The sequence below is a fragment of the Triticum dicoccoides genome, chromosome 6B, assembly GCF_002162155.2.
Source record: "Triticum dicoccoides isolate Atlit2015 ecotype Zavitan chromosome 6B, WEW_v2.0, whole genome shotgun sequence".
NCBI lineage: Eukaryota > Viridiplantae > Streptophyta > Magnoliopsida > Poales > Poaceae > Triticum > Triticum dicoccoides.
This window is the reverse complement of record NC_041391.1, coordinates 681,551,753-681,575,722: the sequence shown is the minus strand read 5'-3', so window position 1 is coordinate 681,575,722 and position 23,970 is coordinate 681,551,753. Positions and strand designations below refer to the sequence as shown.

General features: G+C 44.4%; 2 protein-coding genes across 2 annotated transcripts; both read left to right on the top strand.

The window, feature by feature from the left end:
* The first annotated feature begins 1,912 nt into the window (after nt 1-1,912).
* On the top strand, nt 1,913-4,674 carry LOC119325207 (protein NRT1/ PTR FAMILY 8.3-like). The gene is made up of 5 exons (XM_037598957.1): nt 1,913-2,032; nt 2,102-2,352; nt 2,759-2,861; nt 2,961-3,178; nt 3,265-4,674. The coding sequence occupies exons 2-5, from the start codon at nt 2,305-2,307 to the stop codon at nt 4,588-4,590; spliced, it is 1,695 nt and encodes a 564-aa protein (XP_037454854.1). The 5' UTR covers nt 1,913-2,032; nt 2,102-2,304; the 3' UTR covers nt 4,591-4,674.
* A 14,389-nt stretch (nt 4,675-19,063) lies between these two features.
* LOC119324138 (probable cinnamyl alcohol dehydrogenase 5) lies at nt 19,064-23,667 on the top strand. The gene is made up of 4 exons (XM_037597903.1): nt 19,064-19,279; nt 22,156-22,783; nt 22,970-23,123; nt 23,280-23,667. The coding sequence occupies exons 1-4, from the start codon at nt 19,182-19,184 to the stop codon at nt 23,498-23,500; spliced, it is 1,101 nt and encodes a 366-aa protein (XP_037453800.1). The 5' UTR covers nt 19,064-19,181; the 3' UTR covers nt 23,501-23,667.
* Nucleotides 23,668-23,970: the final 303 nt, after the last annotated feature.

Below are 23,970 nucleotides of genomic sequence, written 5' to 3'. Positions count from 1 at the left end.
TACCGCAGTTCGGTACTTTTATAGTTTTAGCTTCACCAATAGGTCTCTAAATTTTTCTGTCTCTCTTCCGTGTGCATCGTGCTGAAACATGTGATGTATTTTCCCCACTGTAGGCTTTTATAAAATTTAGGTAGGGGCCTGCCCTCCCAACTTCACTAAAAAAGACCCTAAATGAATAAATACTATAGTGGTTTAATTGGATAAAGAATTGATATTCCCAGGGCTCAAGGTGCAATGTTTGCCTACCCAAAATTCCCACTAACTGAAGTTATCTTGTCTTTTAGGGCCTCAGGCTTCTTTTTTCTTCCTTTTGCAAATTCTGCAGATTATCTACAGCTGGGATTTTGTACGGCACCCTATATTTGGCAACTTAAAGACTCTGCTTCTCGATGAGTGGTTCACGACTGTTGATTTAGTTTGCATTCTCCAACACTCTCCAGTTCTTGAGATGCTCACACTTCAGCTGGGTAACACCGAGGTATATCGATCCTCTTTGTACAAATATGTTGCTCTATTTAAAAGGAATTTTCATGTATATTCTATTATCTTACTAAATTTGTTGTATGATGCAGTAACTCATTGGAACAACAGGAGCACAAGAAACAGTAAAAGAATCCTTTGTGTGCACGCACCTTAAGGTTGTGAACATTGAATGTGGAAAAGTTGACGAGGGAATTCATGAAATTTTGAAGATGTTGAGTACGAGTGGCGTACGTCGTAAGCAAATCAGCATCAATGATCCATGTTCTCGCTCAGACTGTAAGTTCCTTTGTCGTTCTTCAGTCTCAGTATGTTTTTGCAATCTCATCACGGCTTCGTCTGTCATGTTCTTCTGTAATTACACATCAACTTTAGTCTATGACTCAATATCAATCATCGTTTCGTTAAAGCCCTGCCGAGTCACGAGGCATCTGAATGGTCATACATGTTTTGCTCTCACGAGTCTAAACTCTGTTAACAAATAAATCTGGTCAAGGCCATTTTTAGGAAACAACAACAACAACAATAACAAAGCCTTTAGTCCCAAACAAGTTGGGGTAGGCTAAGGCCATTTTTAGGAAAAACAAAGGAAAATTGATCAAATGCGTGATAGCTCCTATGCATCAAATTGTTTGGCAAGCTATTGCCGCGTCTATGTCAATTGAGGACATGCCGAAACCAAAGTTAGCATGCATCGTCATGTACTTATCACTGAAACCAAACTTACCATGCATCGTCATGTATCGTGGGGGTTTCAGTTTCCAGAAGCGCCCCGCCGCCGCAGCAGCTTCCACCCTGGATGGCGCCTGAGATGTGTGCCCGGTCGTGATATTTGCTCTATAGACTTGTGCGTTTCTCCTAAATAAGTCTGTGCTGCTACTTTTAGTTTCTCGCCTTCGATCTTCTGGTCCAACAATGCTGGTACTTGAATTTGTGGGTTGTCAGGTGTGACTAAGCAATACGGTTTCTGGTTCGTTGCTCCGTTATCGGTAACGGAAATCGGTGTCGTGTGCCCCCACCCTGACTGCACGATTTCCATTCGCTCGCGTCTCGCTTTATTTAGTTTTAGCAGAAAGGCTTTTGTGTTTGGATGAGATGTTGGGCCTGAACCTGAACCTTGTTATAGTGCCTGCAGTGTTGCTGTTTCTCTCTGTCTGGCCACATCATCTGTACGGACGTTAATTCATGGTGTTATTATTAAGTGGAAATATGCCTGACGTAAATTCGGCATTTGTCCTGTCCGCATCGTTATATTTTCTTCCAAACTCATGGATACGAGTATACGACGACGCTCAAGGAGGTGAGCCATTGATTGGGATATGTTGGGTCGTTGGTTGGTAAGACGAGTGGCCCTGTATGTGACACCTCGACCTACCTACACCATGGCAGCTCGCTCACTACTCTTAACTGCTAATTAACTGGAGCTGCACAGACCAGCTGCTGCCCCGGCCGGCGGCAATCAGATCAGATTCAGCCACGGAGGAAGAGGGCCTCCGAATCTCTCCCATCCTGTGCTCCATCCACAGCGCGAGTACATCTCCTCCTCTATCAGGTAGGTATTCAGCTCTCTTTCTCAACTGTTCTTGCCAAATGTATTTAATTTTTTTACATTTCTCTTCAGATGAAACGTTCTCTTTAAGAAGCGGCGGCGCATGCTTTCCGCTGTCGAAGCAAAGTTGCTAAATTCCATGAGAGTGCAATCCAGGCAAGAACTGATGTATGTATGTATAGGAAGTTGAGTCACCATATTTGCATTCTATCTATCGTCGTACTCCTCTGCTGCTTCACAAGTATTACTGCCGAGCACCAACGTCTGTGGCTCACATGGAAGCAGCAGCAGATGAGGAGAAGCCACTGCTGATTCACTCTCAGGTCATATTTCTTCTCTTTAGCACGCAAAGCGTGATCCCTACAGCTAGTAATTTTCATTTTACAATACAAAAGCCTCAACTCTATATGAACCGAAAACCTCAAAATTTGTCCACTGCAAAATCAAAACAAGATCGATTTTGGTAGCACAGGGGCGTTGCTGATGCTTTCTACACTTCCTACATAGCTGAGGATAATAAATAAAGTTTTCCCTCTGAATACAATGTATTTCTTCATTCGGATACATAATGCTGATCTTCGTGTTATTTAATTGTTATTCACACCAAGGAAGGAGCCCCCTCTGTGTTGAAAGAACAGAGCCGCTTGAACTTCAAGCACTTCACAAAAATTAAAACGACAGAACTTACACTTTGCATCGTTGAATCTTTTGTTTGGTCCTGTTCTTCAGGATGAAGGTTCACAATATACAAGTGATGGAACAGTTGATATCAACAAGCAGCCTGCTAGCAGGCGTAGCACAGGGAACTGGAGAGCATGCTACTTCATTTTGGGTACTGGCAAAATGCCCACACAATCTTCCTCATGTACCCACCTGCATTGGTCCTTCCAAACTACTCTCTGTTGACTCCTGCAAGTCACATTCACATTAGGTGCTGAATTCACCGAGGGAATCTGTTTCTTTGGGATCCAAAAGAATTTGGTTACCTACCTCACGAGCGTGCTGCACGAGAGCAATGTCGACGCCGCGAGGAACGTGTCGACTTGGATCGGCAGTTGCTTCTTCACACCGCTTCTCGGAGCCTTCTTGGCCGACACATACTGGGGGAGATACCGGGCAATAGTAGTCTTCCTCTCGGTCTACACCGTTGTAAGTTTTTCTTCACATACATCAAGGAAGAAATTTGTTGGCTCCAAAATTAGTGTTTCTGAAAATAAGTTCTCTTGTGCTGACAGGGGATGCTGGTTATGACACTGTCAGCGTCGCTCCCGGTGCTGATGCCATCTTTCAGCACCATCGAAATCCAGCGTGCTGCGGTCTACCTAGGGCTCTACCTCGTCGCCCTGGGGACCGGCGGCATCAAGCCGTGCACGTCGGCCCTCGGGGCGGACCAGTTCGACAGCGCTGACCCGGTGGAGCGGGTGACCAAGGGCTCCTTCTTCAACTGGTACTACTTCCTGGTTAACGTCGGCTCCCTGCTGTCGACCACCGTGCTTGTGTGGGTGCAGGACAATGTCGGGTGGGGAGTCGGGTACGCGATCCCGATGGTGTTCATGGGCTTCGGGCTCGTCGTGTTCGTCTCCGGCAGGAAGGTTTACAGGTACAAGAAACTGGGTGGAAGCCCTCTGAAGAGGTTGTCACAGGTAGTCGTCGCCGCCGCAAGGAATTATCGTCTCAAGTTGCCTGATGATGACTCGGCCCTGCTGCTGCATGAGGAAGAACTGTCGCCGAGTCAGGTGAATTGCAGCACTGAGCGTACCAGTCAGTTCAGGTTCCTTGACAAGGCCGCCATTGTAGTACCACCATCTTCCGGCAAGGCTGTGGAGACGATGGACCCATGGAGGACGTGCACGGTGTCGCAGGTCGAGGAGCTGAAGATGCTGCTGCGGGTGTTCCCCGTGTGGGCGTCTCTGCTCTTCTTCTTCGCGGTCACCGCGCAGATGTCGTCGACCCTGATCGAGCAGGGCATGGCCATGGACCAACACGTCGGCCGGTTCACGGTCCCGCCGGCCTCCCTCTCGACGTTCGACATCCTCGCTGTCGCGGCCTTCATCCCCGTCTACGACCTCGTGCTGGTGCCGCTCGTGCGGCGTGCCACCGGGAGGGACCGGGGCCTCTCGCAGCTGCAGCGCCTCGGCGTCGGCCTCGCGCTGTCCGTGCTTGGCATGGCCTACTCCGCGTCGGTCGAGATGAGGCGGTTGTCGGCGGCCAGAGCCGGCCGGAGCGTGAACATCATGTGGCAGACGCCGTCCTACGTCGTGCTCGGCGTGGCCGAGGTGTTCACAAGCGTCGGCATGATGGAGTTCTTCTACGACGAGTCCCCGGAGTCCATGAAGAGCATGGGCGCGGCGCTCGCCCAGCTCGCCATCTCGGCCGGGAACTACCTCAACTCCGCCGTGCTGGGCGTGGTCGCGTCGGCGACGGGGCGTGGCGGCGCACCCGGGTGGATCCCGGATGACCTCAACGAAGGCCACCTCGATTACTTCTTCTGGATGATGGCTGGTCTCAGCGTGCTGAACCTGTTGATGTTCATCTACTTCTCGCTGAGATACAAAGGCTAGAGATTGTGAGTGTACTTTCTGTTTCTTTCACTAGACTGAAAATGTATCTTTGGAAAGGAACTAACACATCCAGATTTGGTATCCTATGAAGCTCTCATCTCTATGGATATAGCAAGGCGCTCCTTGCTATATCCATAGAGATGAGAGCTTCAAAGGAGGGATATTTGAATTACAGATATAATGTCATAATGCAAGAAAAAGGATCACTTCACTGCAAAGAGAAGAACCTGCAATTGATAACATAAAAAAATGAGATAATGACTTCTTTGTGTCGTGCACCATAACATTTTTCTTTTGAAAAAGAAAGCTCCTTCACCAATTTCTATATATAAGAAACCATTTGTTTTTTTTCCAGTTTTGCTAGAACTCATCTAGATGAGATATAATTTGTTCTCATTCACCTTTTATAGCCATTGGATGTGATGCTATAAGATGCATGTGCTGACGTAGGTTGTAACTGTTCTTATTTTCAAAGTGAATGAGACCAAAATATATCTCATCTAGATTAGTTCTAGGCACTTTTTTATTTGACAACTAAAACTCCCTCTTTATTCATTGGTGATAACACTTAGGCTGGTCACAATGGGCAAGAACATAAGCTAGTAACTTACACACTTCCCTAGACTATGTTACTACCTCCATAGTGGGTAGGAACGTCTATGTAGTGTCATGCAATGATGTATTTATTAGGTTATAGACTCATTGTTTCTTGAAGTGTGTGATGTTCCGGTAACTTAGCTAGTTACCACAAGCACCTCTCTCTTTATTAAATATGTGCCACATAAGCAAAGTTGTATTGAAGTGTGTGATGTTACTCCTAAGTTCCTCCCCATTGTGACCAGCCTTACATCTTTAAGTAAACGAGGAAGAAGCTTATTAGGAGCAATTTAAATCCACTCACTGCAGAATTTAGATCTAGCGTCTTTGCCTTACAACCACCCCCTACGGGGACACACACACACGACGCATGACTCCAACTGAGACCTCACAAGCTATCCCTGCTATGTGTCGTGCACCATAACTATGTCAAAATTAATATGGAGTTAACAAAAATTATAGAGTTGATAGTCCTTTTGTATCACCAGCTTTTGCCAGCTCTTGGAAAAACCCTGTGTAAACCTTTTTTTTTTTGAGATTAGAGTAGATTAGGCTAACTCAGAAGGAGCACTATATTCAGCCAACATCAATGATCGAAGGCTCAGAGGAACATCTGCGATCACTAGTTGGTCTCCTGTGCTCCTGGTTAGCGCCGCCAAACCATGCGCCAACTCATTCTTCTTCCGACTCACATATTGGACTTTGCACGCTTTGAAGCCCGTCATCGTACTCCCACTTTTTTCGATTTTTAATTTTTCTGAATTATTTGATGATTTAGTCTCTAATCACCTCTCTTAACTGCTTAAGTGTGGATCACTCATTCCAAATCATCTATATTCAGCCAACATCAATGATTGAAGGCTCAGAGGAACATCTGCGATCACTAGTTGGTCTCCTGTGCTCCTGGTTAGCGCCGCCAAACCATGCGCCAACTCATTCGTCTTCCGACTCACATATTGGACTTTGCACGCTTTGAAGCCCGTCATCGTACTCCCACTTTTTTCGATTTTTAATTTTTCTGAATTATTTGATGATTTAGTCTCTAATCACCTCTCTTAACTGCTTAAGTGTGGATCACTCATTCCAAATCATCTAACTTCCCGACTGGTCACCCATCCCTCTCACTACTCCAGCCCGAGCACGCTTAACTTCCAGGTTCTATTCTCCTTCATTTCCGAGTCTGCACTTGTTGTTTTCCTGCAATAGTAAGATGTCAATCCTATTAACCCTCAGGAGTTTAGCTAAAGCATGAAGTCACACATTTCACCGTTTGAGTTTGAAACTATTATTCTAAAAAACAGTAATTATTTAGTAACGCTAATATTTCTTGAATAAGTTTGACCATAGTTTGACCAAAATTCAAAAAATTGAAATAATTATTTAGTAACACTAATATTCTTGAATAATTATGTAGTAACATTAATACTTCTTGAATAAGTAGTTTGACCAAATCTAACCAATTTTTTTTAAAAAAAACTGAAATTTGACCATATTTTTTTTTCCTTTTCGAATTTGAGGATTCTAAAAAATTCCAAACAGGCCGTAGGCTGTCTCCATCGGATGCGGATTTTCGTGCTGAATTTTTTGATATATTATACGTTTTTTCCGACATCATATGCAAAAGTTATAGCCGTTTTACATTCTCCCTACACTTTTTGCAAAACATGTCCAAATTTAAGTTTTCAAATTTTCGTAACTAGTAGATATAGTAATATAACTACCTCTAGAAGGATTTTATTTTTTGAAGTTTTTATCATTTTATTTTGATTTTTTCAAAATTGAAATGGCGATACACCGGGGGGGGTAGAGTTTGAAAATTGGCCCCTTTAGTACCGGTTCGTGGCACGAACCGGTACTAAAGGCTTGTCCCCTTTAGTACCGGTTCGTGGCACGAACCGGTACTATAGGTTAGACCTTTAGTACCGGTTGGTAACAGAAACCGGTACTAAAGGGGCTCGTGGGGACCCGGCCTGACGCCAGCCTGCCACTACCCCTTTAGTACCGGTTCGTGGCACGAACCGGTACTAAAGGCTCAACACGAACCGGTACTATTGATCGCAGCCACGAACCGGCACTATTGATCACATTAATGCCGGTTTTTTTACAAACCGGCACTAATGTGCTTCACATTTGATCCTTTTTCTACTAGTGTCCTGATGTCCATGATAACACCGTAACAGGCTATCCTGGGGGGCTGCTTCGAAGACAGAGCGGCAATGATGTTTTGGTTATCCAACTCGATTACCACCTCACCATTAAAATATTTCCCCATTGTCTGGAGCCCGACAAGAGCTGCTCGCGCCTCAGCTTCTTCGACGCTGCTACAGACCGGCAGTATTTTGCAGGCCGACAGGTAAACCAGTCCTCTATGGTCCCTGGCGACCACACCGGCTGCACTCTCTCCATTGGCCGCGTTGAAAGCTGCGTCAGAATTGATTTTTGCCACTCCCCAGACAGGCGCTGCCCACTTTTCCTCCTGGGGTTTTGAGCCATGCTATCCCCCTACTCCCGCCATCAGGAGTCCCATCTGCCTGTCGTTGTCCCCAGCAGCCATTCACAGGTCTTCCTCATGTTGGGGGACGTAGTAATTTCAAAAAAAAATCCTACGCACACGCAAGATCATGGTGATGGCATAGCAACGAGAGGGGAGAGTGTTGTCCACGTACCCTCGTAGACCGTAAGCGGAAGCGTTATGACAACGCGGTTGATGTAGTCGTACGTCTTCACGATTCGACCGATCCAAGCACCGAACGTATGGCACCTCCGTGTTCTGCACACGTTCAGCTCGATGACGTTTCCCGGGCTCCAATCCAGCAAAGCGTCGGGGATGAGTTCCGTCAGCACGACGGCGTGGTGACGATGATGATGTTCTACCGGCGCAGGGCTTCGCCTAAACTTCGCGACGATATGACCGAGGTGGAATATGGTGGAGGAGGGCACCGCACACGACTAAGGAACGATCCGTAGATCAACTTGTGTGTCTATGGGGTGCCCCCTGCCCCCGTATATAAAGGAGTGGAGGAGGGGAGGGCCGGCCCTCTCTATGGCGCGCCCTAGGGGAGTCCTACTCCCACCGGGAGTAGGATTCCCCCTTTCCTAGTCCAACTAGGAGTCCTTCCATGTAGTAGGAGTAGGAGACAAGGAAGGGGAAGAGAGAAGGGAAGGAAGGAGGGGGTGCGGCCCCTCCCCCTAGTCCAATTCGGACTAGGCCATGGGGTCACGCGGCCTGCCCTAGGCAGCCCCTCTCTCTTTCCCGTATGGCCCAATAAGGTCCAATACTTCTCCCTGGCGAATTCCCGTAACTCTCCGGTACTCCGATAAATACCCGAATCACTCGGAACCTTTCCGAACTCCAAATATAGTCGTCCAATATATCGATCTTTACGTCTCAATCATTTCGAGACTCCTCGTCATGTCCCCGATCTCATCCGGGACTCCGAACTCCTTCGGTACATCAAAACTCAAACTCATAATATAACTGTCATCGAAACCTTAAGCGTGCGGACCCTACGGGTTCGAGAACTATGTAGACATGACCTAGAACTATTTCCGGTCAATAACCAATAGTGGAACCTGGATGTTCATATTGGCTCCTACATATTCTACGAAGATCTTTATCGGTCAAACTGCATAACAACATACGTTGTTCCCTTTGTCATCAGTATGTTACTTGCCCGAGATTCGATCGTCGGTATCCAATACCTAGTTCAATCTCGTTACCGGCAAGTCTCTTTACTCGTTCCATAATACATCATCCCACAACTAACTCATTTGTTGCAATGCTTGCAAGGCTTTAAGTGATGTGTATTACCGAGAGGGCCCAGAGATACCTCTCCGACAATCGGAGTGACAAAACCTAATCTCGAAATACGCCAACCCAACATGTACCTTCGGAGATACCTGTAGAGCACCTTTATAATCACCCAGTTACGTTGTGACGTTTGGTAGCATACAAAGTGTTCCTCCGGTAAACGGGAGTTGCACAATCTCATAGTTGTAGGAACTTTGTATAAGTCATGAAGAAAGCAATAGCAACATACTAAACGATCAAGTGCTAAGCTAACGGAATGAGTCAAGTCAATCACATCATTCTCCTAATGTTGTGATCCCGTTAATCAAATGACAACTCTTTCGTCCATGGCTAGGAAACTTAACCATCTTTGATTCACGAGCTAGTCAAGTAGAGGCATACTAGTGACACTATGTTTGTCTATGTATTCACACATGTATTATGTTTCCGGTTAATACAATTCTAGCATGAATAATAAACATTTATCATGAAATAAGGAAATAAATAATAACTTTATTATTGCCTCTAGGGCATATTTCCTTCAGTCTCCCACTTGCACTAGAGTCAATAATCTAGTTCACATCACCATGTGATTTAACACCAATATTCACATCTGTATGTGATTAATACCCATAGTTCACATCGTCATGTGATCAACGCCCAAAGGGTTTACTAGAGTCAATAATCTAGTTCACATGTCTATGTGATTAACACCCAAATAGTACTAAGGTATGATCATGTTTTGCTCATGAGAGAAGTTTAGTCAATGGGTCTGTCACATTCAGAGCCGTATGTATTTTGCAAATATTCTATGTCTACAATGCTCTGCACGGAGCTACTCTAGCTAATTGCTTCCACTTTCAATATGTATCCAGATTAAGACTTAGAGTCATCTGGATCAGTGCCAAAACTTGTATCGACGTAACCCTTTACGACGAACCTTTTGTCACCTCCATAATCGAGAAACATATCCTTATTCCACTAAGGATAATTTTGACAAATGTCCAGTGATCTACTCCTAGATCACTATTGTACTCCCTTGCCAAACCAGGGCAGAGTATACAATAGGTCTGGTCCATAGCATGGCATACTTTTATAGAACCTATGACTGAAGCATAGGGAATGACTTTCATTCTCTTTCTATTTTCTGCTGTGGTCAGGATTTGAGTCTTACTCAATTTCACACCTTGTTACACAGGCAAGAAACTCTTTCTTTGACTGTTCCATTTTGAACTACTTCGAAATCTTGTCAAGGTATGTACTCATTGAAAAAAAAATTCAAGCGTCTTTGATCTATCTTTATAGATCTTGATGCTCAATATGTAAGCAGCTTCACCGAGGTCTTTCTTTGAAAAAACTCCTTTCAAACTCTCCTTTATGCTTTGCAGAATAATTCTACATTATTTTCGATCAACAATATGTCATTCACATATACTTATCATAAATCCTGTAGTGCTCCCACTCACTTTCTTGTAAATACAGGCTTCACCGCAAGTCTGTATAAAACTATATGCTTTGATCAACTCATCAAAGCGTATATTCCAACTCCGAGATGCTTGCACCAGTCCATAGATGGATCGCTGGAGCTTGTACATTTTATTAACACCTTTAGGATTGACAAAATCTTCTGGTTGCATCATATACAACTCTTCTTAAATAAATCCATTAAGGAATGCAATTTTGTCTATCCATTTGCCAGATTTCATAAAAATGCGACAATTTCTAACATGATTCAGACAGACTTAAGCATAGATACGAGTGAGGAACTCTCATCGTAGTCAACACTTTGACCTTGTCGAAAACCTTTTGCGACAATTCTAGCTTTCTAGATAGTAACACTACTATCAGCGTCGGTCTTCCTCTTGAAGATCCATTTATTCTTAATGTCTCGCCGATCATTGGGCAAGTCAATCAAAGTCCATACTTTGTTTTCATACATGGATCTTATCTCAGATCTCATGGCCTCAAGCCATTTTGCGGAATCTGGGCTCACCATCGCTTCTTCATAGTTCGTAGGTTCGTCATGGTCTAGTAACATAACTTCCAGAATAGGATTACCGTACCACTCTGGTGTGGATCTTACTCTGGAAGACCTACGAGGTTCTGTAGTAACTTAATCTGAAGTTTCATGATCATCATCATTAACTTCCTCACTAATTGGTGTAGTAGTCACAGGAACAGATTTCTGTGATGAACTACTTTCAAATAAGGGAGCAGGTACAATTACCTCATCAAGTTCTACTTTCCTCCCACTCACTTCTTTCGAGAGAAACTCCTTCTCTAGAAAGGATCCATTCTTAGCAACAAATGTTTTGCCTTTGGATTTGTGATAGAAGGAGTACCCAATAGTTTCCTTTGGGTATTCTATGAAGACGCACTTCTCCGATTTGGGTTCGAGCTTATCAGGTTGAAACTTTTTCATATAAGCATCGCAACTCCAAACTTTAAGAAACGACAGCTTAGGTTTACTGCTAAACCGTAGTTCATACGGTGTCGTCTCAACGGATTTAGATGGTGCCCTATTAAACGTGAATGCAGCTGTCTCTAATGCATAACCCCAAAACGATAGTGGTAAACCAATAAGAGACATCATAGATCGCACTATATCCAATAAAGTGCGGTTACGACGTTCGGACACACCATAACGTTGTGGTGTTCCAGGTGGCGTGAGCTGTGAAACTATTCCACATTGTTTTAATTGAAGACCAAACTCGCAACTCAAATATTCATCTCCACGATCAGATCGCAGAAACTTTATTTTCTTGTTACGATGATTTTCTACTTCACTCTGAAATTCTTTGAACCTTTCAACTATTTCAGAGTTATGTTTCATCAAGTAGATATACCCATATCTGCTTAAATCATCTGTGAAGGTCAGAAAATAACGATACTCGCCACGAGCCTTAATACTCATTGGTCTGCATACATCAGTATGTATTATTTCCAACAAGTTTGGTGCTCGTTCCATTGTTCCGAAGAACGGAGTTTTAGTCATCTTGCCCAAAAGGCACGGTTCGCAAGCATCAAATGATTCATAACCAAGTGATTCCGAAAATCCATCTTTATGGAGTTTCTTCATGCGCTTTACACCGATATGACCCAAACGGCAGTGCCACAAATAAGTTGCACTATCATTATTAACTTTGCATCTTTTGGTATCAATATTATGAATATGTGTATCACTACGATCGAGATCCAATAAACTATTTTCATTGGGTGTATGACCATTGAAGGTTTTATTCATGTAAACAGAACAACAATTATTCTCTGACTTTAAATGAATAACCGTATTGCAATAAACATGATCAAATCATATTCATGCTCAACGCAAACACCAAATAACATTTATTTAGGTTCAACACTAATCCCAAAAGTATAGGGAGTGTGCGATGATGATCATATCAATCTTAAAACTACTTTCAACACTCATCGTCACTTCACCCTTAACTAGTTTCTGTTTATTCTGCAACTCCCGTTTCAAGTTACTACTCTTAGCAACTGAACCAGTACCAAGTACCGAGGGGTTGCTATAAACACTAGTAAAGTACACATAAATAACATGTATATCAAATATATCTTTGTTCACTTTGCCATCCTTCTTATCTGCCAAATACTTGGGGTAGTTCTGCTTCCAGTGACCAGTTCCTTTGCAGTAGAAGCACTTAGTCTCAGGCTTAGGTCCAGACTTGGGCTTCTTCACTTGAGCAGCAACTTGCTTGCCGTTCTTCTTGAAGTTTCCTTCTATCCCTTTGCCCTTTTCTTGAAACTAGTGGTCTTGTTAACCATCAACACTTGATGTTCTTTCTTGATTTCTACCTTCATCGATTTCATCATCATGAAAAACTCGGGAATCATTTTCATCATCCTTTGCATACTATAGTTCATCACGAAGTTCTACTAACTTGGTGATGGTTACTAGAGAATTCTGTCAATCACTATCTTATCTGGAAGATTAACTCCCACTTGATTCAAGCGATTGTAGTATCCAGACAATCTGAGCACATGCTCACTAGTTGAGCGATTCTCCTCCATCTTTTAGCTATAGTACTTGTTGGAGACTCCATATCTCTCAACTCGGGTATTTGCTTGAAATATTAACTTCAATTCCTGGAACATCTCATATGGTCCATGATGTTCAAAACATCTTTGAAGTCCCGATTCTAAGCCATAAAGTATGGTGCACAAAACTATCAAGTAGTCATCATATTGAGCTAGCCAAACGTTCATAACGTCTGCATCTGCTCCTGCAATAGGTCTGTCACCTAGCGGTGCATTAAGGACATAATTCTCATGTGCAGCAATGAGGATAAACCTCAGATCACGGATCCAATCCGCATCATTGCTATTAACATTTTTCAACATAATTTTCTCTAGGAACATATCAAAATAAACATATGAAAGCAACAACGCAAGCTATTGATCTTACAACATAATTTGCAAAATACTACCAGGACTAAGTTCATGATAAATTAAAGTTTAATTAATCATATTACTTAAGAACTCCCACTTAGACAGACATCTCTCTAGTCATCTAAGTGATCACGTGATCCAAATCAACTAAACCATAACCGATCATCACGTGAGATGGAGTAGTTTTCAATGGTGAACATCTCTATGTTGATCATATCTACTATATGATTCACGCTCGACCTTCGGTCTCCGTGTTCCGAGGCCATATCTGCATATGCTAGGCTCGTGAAGTTTAACCTGAGTATTCTGCGTGTGCAAAACTGGCTTGCACCCGTTGTAGATGGACGTAGAGCTTATCACACCCGATCATCACGTGGTGTCTGGGCACGACGAACTTTGGCAACGGTGCATACTCAGGGAGAACACTTCTTGATAATTTTTAGTGAGAGATCATCTTAAAATGCTACCGTCAATCAAAGCAAGATAAGATGCATAAAGGATAAATCTCACATGCAATCAATATAAGTGATATGATATGGTCATCATCATCTTGTGCTCGTGATCTCCATCTTCGAAGCACCGTCATGATCACCATCGTCACCGGCGCGACACCTTGATCTCCATCGTAGCATCGTTGTCGTTTACGCCACCTATTGCTTCTACGACTATCGCTACTGCTTAGTGATAAAGTAAAGCAATTACAGGGCATTTGCATTTCATACAATAAAGCGACAACCATATGGCTATTGCCAGTTGCCGATAACTTCGGTTACAAAACATGATCATCTCATACAATAAAATATAGCATCACGTCTTGACCATATCACATCACAACATGCCCTGCAAAAACAAGTTAGACGTCCTCTACTTCGTTGTTGCAAGTTTTACGTGGCTGCTACGGGCTTAGCAAGAACCGTTCTTACCTACGCATCAAAACCACAACGATAGTTCGTCAAGTTAGTGATGTTTTAACCTTCGCAAGGATCGGGCATAGCCACACTCGATTCAGCTAAAGTGAGAGAGACAGACACCCGCCGGTCACCTTTAAGCACGAGTGCTCGTAACGGTGAAACCAGTCTCGCGTAAGCGTACGCGTAATGTCGGTCAGGGCCGCTTCATCTCACAATACCGCCGAATCAAAGTATGACATGCTGGTAAGCAGTATGACTTGTATCACCCACAACTCACTTGTGTTCTACTCGTGCATATGACATCTACGCATAAAACCTAGGCTCGGATGCCACTGTTGGGGAACGTAGTAATTTCAAAAAAAAATCCTACGCACACGCAAGATCATGGTGATGGCATAGCAACGAGAGGGGAGAGTGTTGTCCATGTACCCTCGTAGACCGTAAGCGGAAGCGTTATGACAACGCGGTTGATGTAGTCGTACGTCTTCACGATTCGACCGATCCAAGCACTGAACGTACGGCACCTCCGTGTTCTGCACACGTTCAGCTCGATGACGTTCCCCGGGCTCCAATCCAGCAAAGCGTCGGGGATGAGTTCCGTCAGCACGACGGCGTGGTGACGATGATGATGTTCTACCGGCGCAGGGCTTCGCCTAAACTCCGCGATGATATGACCGAGGTGGAATATGGTGAAGGGGGGCACCGCACACGGCTAAGGAACAATCCGTAGATCAACTTGTGTGTCTATGGGGTGCCCCCTGCCCCCGTATATAAAGGAGTGGAGGAGGGGAGGGCCGGCCCTCTCTATGGCGCGCCCTAGGGGAGTCCTACTCCCACCGGAAGTAGGATTCCCCCTTTCCTAGTCCAACTAGGAGTCCTTCCATGTAGTAGGAGTAGGAGACAAGGAAGGGGAAGAGAGAAGGGAAGGAAGGAGGGGGTGCGGCCCCTCCCCCTAGTCCAATTCGGACTAGGCCATGGGGGGGCGCGCGGCCTGCCCTAGGCAGCCCCTCTCTCTTTCCCGTATGGCCCAATAAGGCCCAAACTTCTCCCCGGCGAATTCCCGTAACTCTCCGGTACTCCGATAAATACCCGAATCACTCGGAACCTTTCCGAACTCCGAATATAGTCGTCCAATATATCGATCTTTACATCTCGACCATTTCGAGACTCCTCGTCATGTCCCCGATCTCATCCGGGACTCCGAACTCCTTCGGTGCATCAAAACTCATAAACTCATAATATAACTGTCATCGAAACCTTAAGCGTGCGGACCCTACGGGTTCGAGAACTATGTAGACATGACCTAGAACTGTTTCCGGTCAATAACCAATAGTGGAACCTGGATGTTCATATTGGCTCCTACATATTCTACGAAGATCTTTATCGGTCAAACCGCATAACAACATATGTTGTTCCCTTTGTCATCAGTATGTTACTTGCCTGAGATTCGATCGTCGGTATCCAATACCTAGTTCAATCTCGTTACCGGCAAGTCTCTTTACTTGTTCCGTAATACATCATCCCACAACTAACTCATTAGTTGCAATGCTTGCAAGGCTTTAAGTGATGTGTATTACCGAGAGGGCCCAGAGATACCTCTCCGACAATCGGAGTGACAAAACCTAATCTCGAAATACGCCAACCCAATATGTACCTTCGGAGACACCTGTAGAGCACATTTATAATCACCCAGTTACGTTGTGATGTTTGGTAGCACACAAAGTGTTCCTCCGGTAAACGGGAGTTGCACAATCTCATAGTTGTAGGAACTTTGTATAAGTTATGAAGAAAGCAATAGCAACATACTAAACGATCAAGTGCTAAGCTAACGGAATGGGTCAAGTCAACCACATCATTCTCCTAATGTTGTGATCCCGTTAATCAAATGACAACTCTTTTGTCCATGGCTAGGAAACTTAACCATCTTTGATTCACGAGCTAGTCAAGTAGAGGCATACTAGTGACACTATGTTTGTCTATGTATTCACACATGTATTATGTTTCCGGTTAATACAATTCTAGCATGAATAATAAACATTTATCATGGAATAAGGAAATAAATAATAACTTTATTATTGCCTCTAGGGCATATTTCCTTCACCTCGTACTTCTGTGTAAACCCTATTTGATGAAATGAAATATCTCTTTCCCTCTAAAAACAAATCATTGGGTTGATTCCTCGAAAGGAGTGGGCCCGATGTGGGGCAAAACCTCCTAATCCGCTTTCCCAGATCGGCGATGATGTCCACGTCCCTACTGCAAGGTCCATGGTGGCAAGCACCGGGCTAGCCGGTGGTAGCACCATGTCGCGCCAACGCGTCATATGGGACCTCCCTTTGGATTATCGTCGTGGCAGCACTACTGGTCCTCTGGTATATGTCCAATAGCGCCATGACACGACAATCAGTTGGGGTGGTGGCGACAACTAAGAGCATGGTTAATAGTAGAGCCAACCAGAGAAGAAGAGTGAAGCCAACAACCAAATCATGAAGGACTTAGGGGCTACTGACGATACCATGCCCCCAGGGTATAGTCATGCAGGATCATAGAGGCTTGGCAGCCATGGGGCCGCACAGGCCCATGACTCAGGGTCCACATACTATACGGGGAGCATCATCACGTTGACGCACAAGACAAGATCATCTACAAGACGTAGAATACTTTCCTTAGCTAGGACAACTCCCAACCGACACGGCTGATGTCACCCTACCCTTGACCTTGTATATAAGGACAGGCAGGGACCCTGACCAGTACTTGATAATCTCCTCAGAACCTAAAGTCCTAAACCATAATACCTCTCGGTATACGTCTTGTACGCAACACAAGCGCTAGCTAGTTATCATAGAGGCTAGAGCAATCAATCCAATTAAGCAGAAAGCACAATAGTACCTCAACCCGAGGGCTTGAACCTAGGTAAATCTCTCCTTGCGTACACCATCCGCATCACTTGCATCTCCGCGACCCCATCATGAATTCCGTCAGGAAAATACCACGACACACCCATCCTTCCTGAACGAGGCACCCCACTAGCGCAAAGTTTCCATCCTCTGATATGCTAGTGTACGATACAGATCTATACGCCCAGGGTGCTGCAACCCTTTTTCAGGTAACCGTATATGAGCCGAAATTGCTTTTGGAATGGATAGAGAGGAACTAATGGATGTGTAGGCTAGCGAGATCATCTGGACCCCATAGCCAAAACGCCGCTCCCCTTAAGATAGTCTTGTCATACACTAGAGTTTGGCTACATTTATCGATGTTTTCTTTCATAATTAAACCCACATTGTTTTTAGCAAAAGAACTAAACCTACATGATAAGGTGGCAACATGCGATCGGAGCAGAAGGAAGCCCACAACAAAATTTAGGGGGATTAGTATTAGTTAGGGCTCATTTGGTGACCATGGGAAACGTAGGGATCCCGGCCTGATCCCAGGGATAAAACAACACAAGGTCAACTCACCCAAGGAACTCGGATGAGTCAATTGGTCGGAGCTAGGGGAAGGGAAATCTTGGCCCATCTCTGCTGAAACCCTGGGGTAGAAAAAAACTACCCTAGACTCGTGGGAGGAAATCTCCATCTCCCTCGCGTCGCGCGGTCACTCTCGTTGGTAGTTACACCGCCGTATAACACGCTCGATCATATCATGCACCTCTCCAGGCCCCAAATGGCGATGCAAATTTTCCGCAGGGTTCTAATTTTGTCAATAATATTTCACCCAGGGCCTCTCTTCCCCGAGAATATCTCCCCTGCTAGCCAAACAAAGCCTTAGTAGGGGAGAGTTTGGAAGGGTTTCCATAGGGGTGGCCTGTTAAACCGGATCATACCTTGGGCCGGGTATAGTTTTGAGTCAGGCGTGACAGCTTGATCTTCTTAAAATCCCAAGTCCGAGCCTAGCCCGAAACACAAAACATGTGAACAATGTACTTTTCTATTTAATTTATTTTAATCCCCCCTAAAAACTTAACTTAATCCATTAAAATGGTAATTCAATTTTATTTTTAGCTTATATAAATCAATTGCATACCAATAAAATATTGATTTTACCATGTTTGGGCTTTTTTCGGATGGACAAGTTGAGCTTGAGCCCAGCCTAGATATCAGGTTGTCTGGCCTGGTCACTGGGCTGGTTGTCAGCTAGGAGCTGACGTGGACCTGACGGGTGGGCCCTCCAAGTCATAAGCAGGCTTAAAATGTAACCGTTCGGCAACTAGGTTTTTTGGAACAGCGAATCAATTTTGTGATAGCTTTTTAAAAGATTAAGAAAAGTGATAGTTTTTTGTAACCCTAGCCTGTAATATGGCAATTTTTTTGCTATATACTCGAAGTACTCATACATGTAGGGTATATGAGCACACGTTCAAGTAGTAGGTGTGACGTGAGTGTTATACGTCAGCGTATACGTGTACACTGACCGATACGTTTCTGAAAAGAAAAAAAAAGGGAAAAACGAAAACGTCGCAGTCTTTCTTTGCTTTCACCCCCTCGATCGAGATGGAGATGAAGAGGAGAAGAAAAGTCTGGCAATGGCATAGTAGTAGTACAAGTGGAGACCCCGTGGAGCACGAGTGTGGAGTGGAGGGCTGGAGGCGGAGAGCAAGTGTTTTGTTTCCTCTCGGCATGCACAGCACAGCGACGGGACAGCGGCACTGTTCACACCCACGCCGCGCTCACCACAACCATCCATACCTCTCGCCCGACCGGCTCAGCAGTGACGTACTTGGCATATTCGAGATAGCATAAAAGGCGGCCATCGGAACTCCTATCGCCTCATCGGTCGCCGTTGCAGCCACGACAACACAACACAGACGCACCACCACCACCCACTGAAGTTACTCAAGAACTAATTCTCCGGCCGGCCGGAAATCGCGCGCGTCAGTCAGGATGGCACCCACGGCGGCGGAGCAGCACACGAGGAAGGCGGTGGGGCTGGCGGCGCGCGACGCCTCCGGCCACCTCTCCCCGCTCGCCATCACCCGGAGGTACGTACGCAACGCACGCAAGCTAGTCGCTAGCTCTCTCGTGCTTAAGGTTTTACACTTGTCCGGCGGTGTGGCCAGCACGCGGCACGCCTCCGCAAGAGGCAGCGCCACCGTACGCCGTGCGACTATGCGTGGCCGGGCGCGCCTCCGCATGAGGCAGCGCCACCGTACGCCGTGCGACTATGCGTGGCCGGGCGCGCCGACGGACACGGCGGTGCCGTCCGATCCGAGTGTTCGCTAGCTTTCCCCTCATGTCCCGGCCCTTTGGTTGCACGCATGCATGGTTCCGTGAAATAATTTAATTTATTCTCGTTATTAAATTGTGGCGTAGCTGATGATGATTAGCTGTCCTGGATATCACGAAACTAATTAGCGAGATTCGAGCAATCCTCCGATGTTTTGAAGTAAAAAAAAACTTCTTATGTTATGCGACAGAGAAAGTATGATTTTAGCGAATTTGTGCGGCCGTATATATTCTCCTTTGTCATCATGCAGATTCTCAGAATAGTCACTGTGGCATGTGAATTTGTTTCCCTGGATTTATCAGGGTGGTTATTAGGTTGCTTTCTGTGTTTTTTTTAATTCATCCTTAATTTGCAAATTGTACGAATTATCATATGTCCAGAGTATAACCGTAACAAACAGTATGAATCAGTGTCTGGTACGACCGTAACAAATTGTACTATGAATAATGTGTCCAGTACAACCGTAGCGTCGACAACAACCTCTTTTCGTTTTGGAATCTTTAGGCGACGCCACTGTTAGTTGTAAAAGGCACATTGTACATGTGATGTGTCACTCTCAGTTACTTGTCACTATTAGCTTATAGTACAAGTCCTCTACTTCTGTGCGTGTGGCTTTTGCTCTTCCTATGTGTGGTATGAATCAGGCGGCTCATGTGGGCAAACCTCAATGGCATACCTGTTTCAGTGACTTCATTGATTAGCATTTTAGTAGGACTTGACATGCTAGGACTGGCCGGCAAAGAGGCTGTGGCGATTTTGATTTTGATTCTTTTTGTTATTACCTTATTTGGATTGAAACTTCTTGATCACAAGAGGATTTAGTCCTTAGTTTTTTGTAGAACTTTTGCTAGAGAATGAGCTATGCAATTTAATCATCATCAATAGTTTTAGCCTCATTTGATGCAATCATGCAAATGTACGACCACAAGATTGCCATGGAAAATCATTTGATATTTATCACTTACATATATCCATATAAAGTAATGCTACCAACATGTGGGCAAACCGTACGTACCCATTAAGAAGTAGTTTGCAATAGGGAATAAAAGGCTCCTGTAATTTGTAGTTGGTGCCAGTAGTTTTATGTTGCTAGTGTGCTATGAGCTGTATAAGGTGGTTGATGGACGGTAAGGATGTGCAGTCCTACCATTTGCTTTGCAAACTATTTTCTAAATTCTCTATTTTTCCAAATAGCTTTCCCTAATAATAAAGCACGGAGTGCTTCTGATAGTCCGTCGCATCTTTTTGCAGAAAACATGTGCCTTTTCTATTAATTAACCCGCAATCCATCTTTAAGTGAGAATGAATCCTTGTCTTGCATTTTACACAAACCCCCCTGCCTTTTATACTAATCAACCTCTGGTATGTATTTAAGTCAGCCGAATAATTTTTTGTTTTAATAGAAAACCATCTGACTTTTCGGTTAATCAATCCGCAGTTTATCAAAAATAAAATTATACATATCTTTTAGACCATAACTCCGATTCTAACATGGTATATATGAAATTTGATTAGAAAAATACGTAGAATCTAAATATGATGTTTTTTAGTTGTTTAATATTTTTAAAATGTTGTTTTTAGTGCAAACTTAATATATAGTGCGCGATCCGAATTGCAAATAAACACCCATTAAAACCATATTGAGAGAAAATAAAACATGGATAACTACACATGCACACCTCTGAAAAACCTCGCGGGGAAAACAACATATTTCCATCTTATTCTGAGCGATTGTGCATGCGCGCGCGAGAAAGAGCGAGAGAGAGAGAGAGACGCCTTAGGACTGACCACATTCAAACACGTTTTCGTTGTGTGAGCACCGAGGCTACCGTCGGCAACACAAATGTGATGCCATGTGAAAATAAAGTGCGTGGATCTATTAGGGTCTTGAGTCATAATTATTGGGTTAAGGGTATGTGTTATTTTCTCTCCCGTTGCAATGCACGGGCTCTTTTGCTAGTTAATAATCATTAGGCAAGTCAGAACAATTTCTAAAATCTCTATTTTCCTAGAATTATGTGATTTTCTCAAACGAGTAAAATGATTTGTATGAAATTCAGTAGTTTGATTAGACAAAAAAAATCAGCAAAACAGAAAGTTATCGTTTGCATGTATGACTGAATGTTTGGCTTTTGAACCTTGTTGATCATGTGGGTGTGGGTGAGTGTCTTTTGGCAACCTTGTTCTTGATAGATTCAGTTATCTAGAGCCAGACATCTGCCTCTTTGATAAAACATAAAAAACTGAGACTAGTTGCATCACCAAGCAATGAATTGAGTTGATAGATAAAACCATGGTTTACTAGTGAGATTTATTAGCCGGCTTTACACACTAGCATTTACTCTCTCCATTCCAAAATATTTAAAGTTCTACATTTAGTCTAAACTGAACTTCTTTAAGTTTGACAAATCTATAGAAAAATATATAAAGATTTTCATAACCAATTTGGTTTATTTAGTTAATCATAAAATATAGTTTCATACTACATACATTTGACTTTGTAGTTATTGGAAAATTTTCCTATAACTTGGTCAGACAACCTAGGAACTTCAAATCTTTTGGAACAGAGGTAGTACTACGTAATATCATTCCTTTTTAGGTTGTTCATGTTTCTTATGATTCTTGCTTCAGGAGCACTGGAGATGACGATGTGGTGATCAAGATTCTGTACTGCGGGATCTGCCACTCTGACCTACACAGCATCAAGAACGAATGGAAGAATGCCAGGTATCCCATGATCCCTGGGCACGAGATCGCCGGCGAGGTCACTGAGGTCGGCAAGAATGTAACCAAGTTCAAGGCCGGTGACCGTGTGGGCGTCGGGTGCATGGTGAACTCATGCCAGTCTTGCGAGAGCTGCAACAAGGGCTTCGAGAACCACTGCCCAGGCATAATCCCCACCTACAACATGGTCGACCTCGACGGCACCATCACCTACGGTGGATACTCTGGCATGGTGGTGGTGCACGAGCGGTTCGTGGTCCGGTTCCCGGACACCATACCACTGGACAAGGGCGCGCCGTTGTTGTGTGCTGGCATAACCGTGTACAGCCCCATGAAGTACCACGGTCTGAACGTTCCCGGGATGCACCTCGGCATTTTGGGACTGGGCGGGCTGGGCCATGTTGCGGTCAAGTTTGGCAAGGCCTTCGGGATGAAGGTGACGGTGATCAGCTCGTCGCCGGGGAAGAAGGAGGAGGCCCTCGAGCGGCTAGGCGCCGATGCGTTCGTTGTCAGCAAGGATGCCGAGGAGATGAAGGTATGCGAAAATGTTGCGATCATAATTTAACAAAGCATGACCATAAACATATTGTTCTTTCTCTCTCCGGCGGAGAACAACATAGGAGATATGTGCCTACCAGGAAACAAATAGCGTATAGCGTCGCCCCTTAAATTATGCTATTAGCGTGCTGGCATGGTTAATTTAAATGTGTCGTCTTTGCAGGCTGCAATGAGTACCATGGATGGCATCATAAACACGGTGTCTGCAAACATCCCCATGGCTCCTCTCTTGGGGCTACTGAAACCCAACGGCAAGATGATCATGGTTGGCCTCCCAGAGAAGCCTATGGAGATCTCCCCCTTTGCGCTGGTTGCCAGTAAGTCCTCCGACCTCACAAGCATAGCTATATATATCCTCTCTTGTCTAACAATTGTAGGAACCCGCGCATTGCATTATCAACCATAGGCATTTAGTTTTGTGCGTAACTGACTGGTACACATACTGACATACGTGTGGCTGATTTAATGTACAGTGAACAAGACCCTGGCCGGGAGCTGCATCGGCGGCATGAAGGACACCCAGGAGATGTTGGACCTCGCCGCCAAGCATGATGTGACGGCAGACATCGAGGTGATTGGAGCCGAGTACGTGAACACGGCCATGGAGCGCCTTGCCAAGGCCGACGTGAGGTATCGATTCGTCATCGACATCGGCAACACCCTCGACAAAGCCGCCGCCACCGCCTCCGAGTGACTCAGGATCTCTGTTTTTGTCAGCAGTAACAAGAGAGAAATTTATAATATTGTGTGTGAAAGCGTACGCCAGCAGGTATAGGCGCTACTTGTTGTACTAGTATAATATTTATATTATAATATTTATAATTTTATTATATGTGAAGGAAGACGTTACATGAATTCTTCTTGAGCTCTTTGCCAGATGTTGCATGATATCCCAAGAAAGAGTCATATGTTGTATACACCATCAGTTTTCGAACCGGGCTTTCCCCTAACATACTAACATAAGTGGTTCTGTTATTTCAAAAAAATAAGTTGGAAGATAGTACAATATTGTGTATTAAAATGAAAACGCTATTTGTGGTCTTTAGCTATGTAGGAAGTGTAGAAAGTAAACACCATCGACTTGGACACCGTTCATTTTGATTACGCCCCTTGTACTACCAAAGTTGGTCCCTCCACCTGAGTATCTTTTCAGTTGAGGTGGCG